The sequence below is a fragment of the Bubalus bubalis genome, chromosome 16, assembly GCF_019923935.1.
Source record: "Bubalus bubalis isolate 160015118507 breed Murrah chromosome 16, NDDB_SH_1, whole genome shotgun sequence".
NCBI classification, from domain to species: Eukaryota; Metazoa; Chordata; class Mammalia; order Artiodactyla; family Bovidae; genus Bubalus; species Bubalus bubalis.
In genome coordinates this window covers 36,731,018-36,737,445 of record NC_059172.1, presented here as the reverse complement: position 1 = coordinate 36,737,445, position 6,428 = coordinate 36,731,018, and the positions used below count along the sequence as shown (strand labels likewise).

Below are 6,428 nucleotides of genomic sequence, written 5' to 3'. Positions count from 1 at the left end.
TCAATTTCCACATGAGAGTTATTTACTTGGTTGAAAGAAAGGTTTGTGCCTTTACAATAGTGTTTTTAAGTTTCAGTATCAAGAAGAGAAAGGAATAAACTTTGATTCACTGAAAAGAACAAGAGAGAGTGGCTAATAACCCTGGATTACCAGATTGACCATACTTGAAGTCACACTGATTTTGTTCTTGTATCATTGGGTTGCTGCTGCTGCTGCTGCTGCGTTACTTCAGTCGTGTCTGACTCTGTACAACCCCATAGATGGCAGCCCACCAGGCTCCCCCGTCCCTCGAATTCTCCAGGCAAGAATACTGGAGTGGGTTGCCATTTCCTTCTGCAATGCATGAAAGTGAATAGAGAAAGTGAAGTTGCTCATTCATGTCCGATTCTTAACGACCCCATGGACTGCAGCCTACCAGGCTCCTCCGCCCATGGGATTTTCCAGGCAAGAGTACTGGAGTGGGGTGCCATCGCCTTCTCCGATCATTGGGTTAGACATTATTTATTAGTCATGTTCCTTTTGAATTAAAAGACTCTCTGACTTCATCCTCTATTAAACTGCCATAAAATTATCATCATTCTAGGAAAAGCAATGGGCTTCCCTGGTGGCTCAGACTGTAAAGAATCTGCCTGCAAAACAGGAGACCTAGTTTTGATCCCTGGGTCTGGAAGATTCCCTGGAGAAGGGAATGGCAACCCACTCCAGTATTCTGGCCTGGAGAATTCCGTGGACAGAGGAACCTGGTGGGCTACAGTTCATGGGGTCGCAGAGTCAGTCACGACTGAGCAACTTTCACTTTCAGAAAAAACAATGGTATAGGATTGTGAGCAGATAAAGGTAAACCAGCTCAGCCTGGATCAGACTGTGTGTGTGCCTTTGCCGCCACTGGGCACTCAGTGATTCACATGAGCAGATTGGAATCAGCTGTAGCTGAGAATCTGCACTAGAAAAAATAAAACACAAAACCAGTACTTATTAGAGTGCCAATAGCCCACTGAAGTAACAGGTGAACCCATGATTAAATGAAATATTTTCAGGAAAATCAAGATTTTCTTTTTGAATTTTTTTTTTTAATTTTTCCAGAAATTCAAGAAAATCTGCTTTTCAGATAGTACATGAAGTAGATGGAGGTGAGGACCACAGATGCACTACTCTTTATACATATTGCAATGGCCAATATAGACCTATTGAATGACTCCCAATATACTTTTAGAAAATATGCAAAAACTGTTTGAACCTAAAGCCATCAAAGCGCTGTAGTATGTTAGAGGCATATATATTCTTATATGTTACTTAGTTAAAATCTGTTACAACAGTGGGGGATATGTTTTCTAAATGATGTGATTTTTTGTTTTGTTTTGTTTTGTTGACACATGTATTATAGTTCCTTTGAAACCTGAATATCAATAAGACATTTTCCAAAGCATTTTTAATAGAAATGTATGCTTTTGTGAAATAAATTAGGAAACAGCAAATTTTCAGAAAAGGCATTTATTTCCCAATGTTTTTAAAAAAAGAAAACAGTTTAAAATCATAACCAGTTAGAAATTGAAGTCAAATAGCTTTACTAAAAGATGGCTAATAAAACTCATCAAATTAGTAGAAATATGAAATATGAAAAATAATTAAATGAAATTTGAATTAATTTCATTTGAAATTAATTAATTATTAATTTAATTAATAATTAAATAAAAATCAATTAAATGAAATATGAAAAATAAAAATAAAAATGAAAAGGGTCTGAACATGCCTACAGTGTTTGTAGAATTGTCTAAATGAAGATGGTGATCCTTACCATTCAGAGAGAAAAGGATCATGAAAAAGCTTATTTGGCCAGATATCTGCTTACGAGGTGCAAGAGCATATTAAGGTACATCATACAATAGAATATCATTTAAGCATAAAGGTAAATGACATGCTTATTTATGTACAACCCAAAGAAACCTTGAGAACATTATTCTAAGTGTCCTCTTAGTTCATTATTCTTTATTATCTTTAATTATCTTGATAGAACTGTACATTAATTGATAGGTAGATGTCTTTCTTATCTTTATTTCTTATCTTACCTTATTCATTATTCTTTCTTTCTAAGAAGAAAGCCAGACATACAAAGCCAAATATTGTTTCATTCCACTTATATGAGATGTCCAAGGTAGTGAAAGCACAGACACAGAAAGTCAATGATGGTTGCTCTGTAATGGGGCAGGAGAATGAGAAGTACCTGCTAAGGGGAGTGGAATATCTTTATTAGGATGGTGAAAATGTTCTGGAATTTGATAGTAGTGTCAGTTGTGCAATTTTTTGAACATATCAAAAACCAGAGACTTATACTCTTTAAAGGGTGAGTTGCATGGTATGTGAATTGCATCTCAATGAATTAAAAAAATTTTGTGTCAGTATGTTATAGAAAGAACATACTAGAAAAATTACTAGATGCATGTTTTTAAATTTAGTATATACCAAATAAATGTGGTGACATGAATTGATGATCAAAAAGGCAGCTAAGCTCAAATGTAATTGTTAAATATTTATTCAGGGGAGAATGGTTATATGGGAATTCTGACATTTTACCTGTTTTTATTTTTGGTAAAACTTAAACTGTTCTAAAAATAAAGTGTAGAAATTAAAGATAATTTAAGAGTAGGAATACAATTATGAAAATATAATCTGATCAAATTAATAAATTATTTTATTTATGATTATTAATTAATTAATTAAATTATTAAATTATTAAACACCTCTTCTTCCACATGTTTTTTAGTGCATGCCTGCTTAGTCATTCAGTCAGGCCCAACTCTTTGCAACCCCTTGGACTTAGACTGCCTGGCTCCTCTGTCTATGGAATTGTCCAGGAAATAATACTGGAGTGGGTCGATATTTCCTCCTCCAGGGAATCTCCCTGACCTAGGGATTGAACGTGCATTTCTTGTGTCTTCTGCACTGGCAGGGGAATTCTTTACCATTGTGCCACCTGAGAAGGCTTTGTCTTCTTTAGGAAACCATGCAGATTATCCTATTGTGAAAATAAATTCTCATTATGAAAGTTGTGGTAGAATTTTTGTGCCTTCATTTTCTAAATCCTCAGCAATATGTATTTGTTCATATTTAAAATGTTTCATATATGTGTGTACGTCAGGAGTATACATATAAATTACAGATGAGATCTATATGAAAAAAGAAGTTACATACAGAGAAAATGTTGTGATACATGCTATGAGAGCTATTAGGAGGGATAGAGACAGAAAGGAAAATGGTCTAAATTCCTTAGAGGAAATGCGTAAGTTCTAAAAGCAGGAGAGCACTCAGCATGTAAAAAAACTACACATATTGGTATACATAAGATCAGGAATAAGATACAGATTCATCAAGTACTTTCTGTTGAAAAATCCACAGCATTTGTATGAAAAATGCCAGCAAATAAAAGATGAAAAATATTATTTTCTTCTTCATAGGTTCTTATGTAAGGTTGAAAACAGGAATAAGATGATCCCTTGGAGGAGGAAATGGCCACCCAATCCTTTATGCTTGCCTGGAGAATTCCATGGACAGAGGAAACTAGTAGACCACAGTCTAGGGGGTTGCAAAGAGTCGGACACAACTGAACACACTCACACACACAATAGAGAGAAGGTAATTTATCTGAGAATTTATTTTAGAAATAATCACTGAGACCTGTACATTTTATAGAACTGAGGACAATAGCAAAAGCCAATGATGTTCCTGGCTTGGTTGAATGAGTAAATAATGGTAACCATTTCTCAATTGAGAATACTTTTCAAAAGTACTTGATAAAAATACAATTTATCCTGATGTGCAATATTTTTCAAGAATAGTACAGTAAACTCCTTTATACAATGTACCCAGGGTCACAAATGATTTTTCAGTTTGCCCCATTTTGCTTTATCACTCAACAAATGACTAGATAGATGGATTGATAGGTAGATAATTGGATAGATTATTTTTCTGAAGTGTTTTTGAGTAAATTAGAGACATAATATTCCTTTACAGCTAACTATTTTGTTATATATTTCCCTAGGAAAAGGGTAATCTATTGCATAACTATAGTAGTATAGCCAATATCAGAACATTTAGCACTAAAAACATTACAGCCTAAGTAGTATTCCATATTCCAAGTTTGAAAATAGTTCAAAGACTTCTATACCTTTATTTTCTTGCCCCAAATCCAATTCAGATACACAGTGCATTTAATATTCATGTCCTTTTAAACTTCTTTAACCTATAGCAATGTCTTTGACTTGATACATTTTCTCCTTTGTTTTGTTTCATTTCTGAGAGTTCATTGACTTAATATTTTAAAACTTTGTGTTGAGGTCTAATATATGCATAGAAATATGTTGTACAGCTTAAATAATTTTTCACAAAGTAGGCATAAATATGTAACAACTGAGGTGAAGAAGAGAATAATTACTTGCACCTAGAAGCCCCTTTCTGAATTGTTCATTATATCACCATTTCTGCAAGTAAAGGGAAAGATGTATGCTCACAATTCCCCTCTTTTATGAATCTTACTCTCATTATGGAGGTAGAGTCCATAATCCTATTAACAGAGAATTGACATGTGCTAATAGGATCCTAAAACCATCTAACATGCTGGCAGATTAAAAACAACAACAAATATAACAAACAGAAAACTCAAGAATCTCAAATAACATGTTGTTTTATTATATTGTGAAATACCATTACCATTCACAAAAAGTAAAACAGCAAAGTATTATTTATGGTAAATTTTATGAATGGAACATTTTTACCATTTGGATACGGATCTGCTTCATCTTTGCACCATAGATAAGTGGATTGAGAAATGGAGGGACCAGCAAGTAAATGCTAGAAATGAGAATATGGATAAAAGTGGGGATGTGAGAACCAAACCTATGTGCGAAGAAGGAGAAGAAGGCAAGGAAGTAGAACTGGAGGAAGACACAGATGTGAGCGATACAAGTGTTGAATGCTTTCAACCTAGCCTCCTTCTGGGGTAAACGAAAAACTGTGATAAATATCTGTATATAGGACAATGTAACGAAAGAGAGATCAAACACTGCAATGTTGAAAGCTACAAATAAACCATAGATTTTGTTGACCCGGATATTTCCTGCAGCCAGTTTCACAATGGCCATATGCTCACAGTAGGAGTGGGAGACGACTGTTTTGTGGTAAAATTGCAATCGGAATTTTATCAGTACTAGGCAAGGGGCTACAAGAAGGGCAGCTCTGAGTGTTACCGCACTTGCTATTTGAGAAATGAGGTGGGGAGTGAAGATGGCAGCATGTCTGAGTGGATAACAGATCGCTACATAGCGATCCAGGGCCATGGCCAGCAAGATGCCTGACTCTATGCCCTGAAATGTGTGAATGAGCCACATTTGAAGCAAGCAGGAGTCAAAATATATCTCTGGTATGTGAAACCAGAAGATTCCAAGCATCTTGGGCACAACACTGGTAAGAAGTGCAATATCAGTTACCCCTAGCATGCCTAGGAAAATGTACATGGGCTCATGGAGGCTGGGCTCTGATTTGATGATGATCAGAAGCAAAGAATTTCCGATCATAGCAATGAGATACATAATACAGAATGGAATCCCAATCCAACATTGCACAGACTCTAGGCCTGGGATCCCTATCAGTGTCAACACAGAGGGCATGAAGACTGTGATGTTGGAAATGTACATAGTGTCCTAGGGTCTCCTGATGCAAACAAAAGAATATCTCAGTCAGTGCTGCTTCCTCTTTTAATTCCTATTTTCATCCAAAGTCACAATATTGAATGCATGATTTTTACTAGAACACTAAGACCATGTCATCTGCCTCATTCAAATATAGGAGGTAAAAGAAAGATCCATAATGATACATCATTTTTTAAAGACAGACATCTAAAGACAGACAAGCCCTAAAATTGTGCATTAGATAGAACCAGTCAAATTTCCAAGTAAGAGGATCAACTACTGACTCATCTGTTATTTCACTTCAGGCCTGTGGACAAAAACAGTATGCTTGTTTATTTTGCTGGCAGCTAGATTTTAGGCAAAGGTTGATAATTTGCTCCATATTCCACATTCCAATTTCTGCTTTAGTACTCTGTTATTCTCAGTCGTTTCTCAGTCTAAAACAGTCAGTTTGGACTGGCAAAATCTCAGACTTGATCATTATTAGTGCAGAATGCTATCCAAAAAAGAGAATAGACCTAGACAAGCTTGTCACCTGAAATAAAAATATATTTGTTTATGTAGTGATCTATATTATATATCTATTGGAGACTAGATATCTTTCAGAGGAATGTGACGGGAGAGTTTTAGAAAAGATCACTCAAATCCAAAGTTTCTTGCCACCTTTTTACATTTCTAGTAAAACTGCATTAGATTTGCCTATATTTCCAACAGCTGAAATAACTAAGATTTTGTATTTAAAATGAA

General features: G+C 35.2%; 1 protein-coding gene across 1 annotated transcript; it reads right to left on the bottom strand.

Moving 5' to 3' along the window:
• Positions 1–4,748: 4,748 nt before the first annotated feature.
• On the bottom strand, positions 4,749–5,687 carry LOC112579476 (olfactory receptor 52A1-like). Its single transcript, XM_025265921.3, has one exon. It carries the CDS (start codon positions 5,685–5,687, stop codon positions 4,749–4,751), a length of 939 nt encoding a protein of 312 aa, XP_025121706.2.
• Positions 5,688–6,428: the final 741 nt, after the last annotated feature.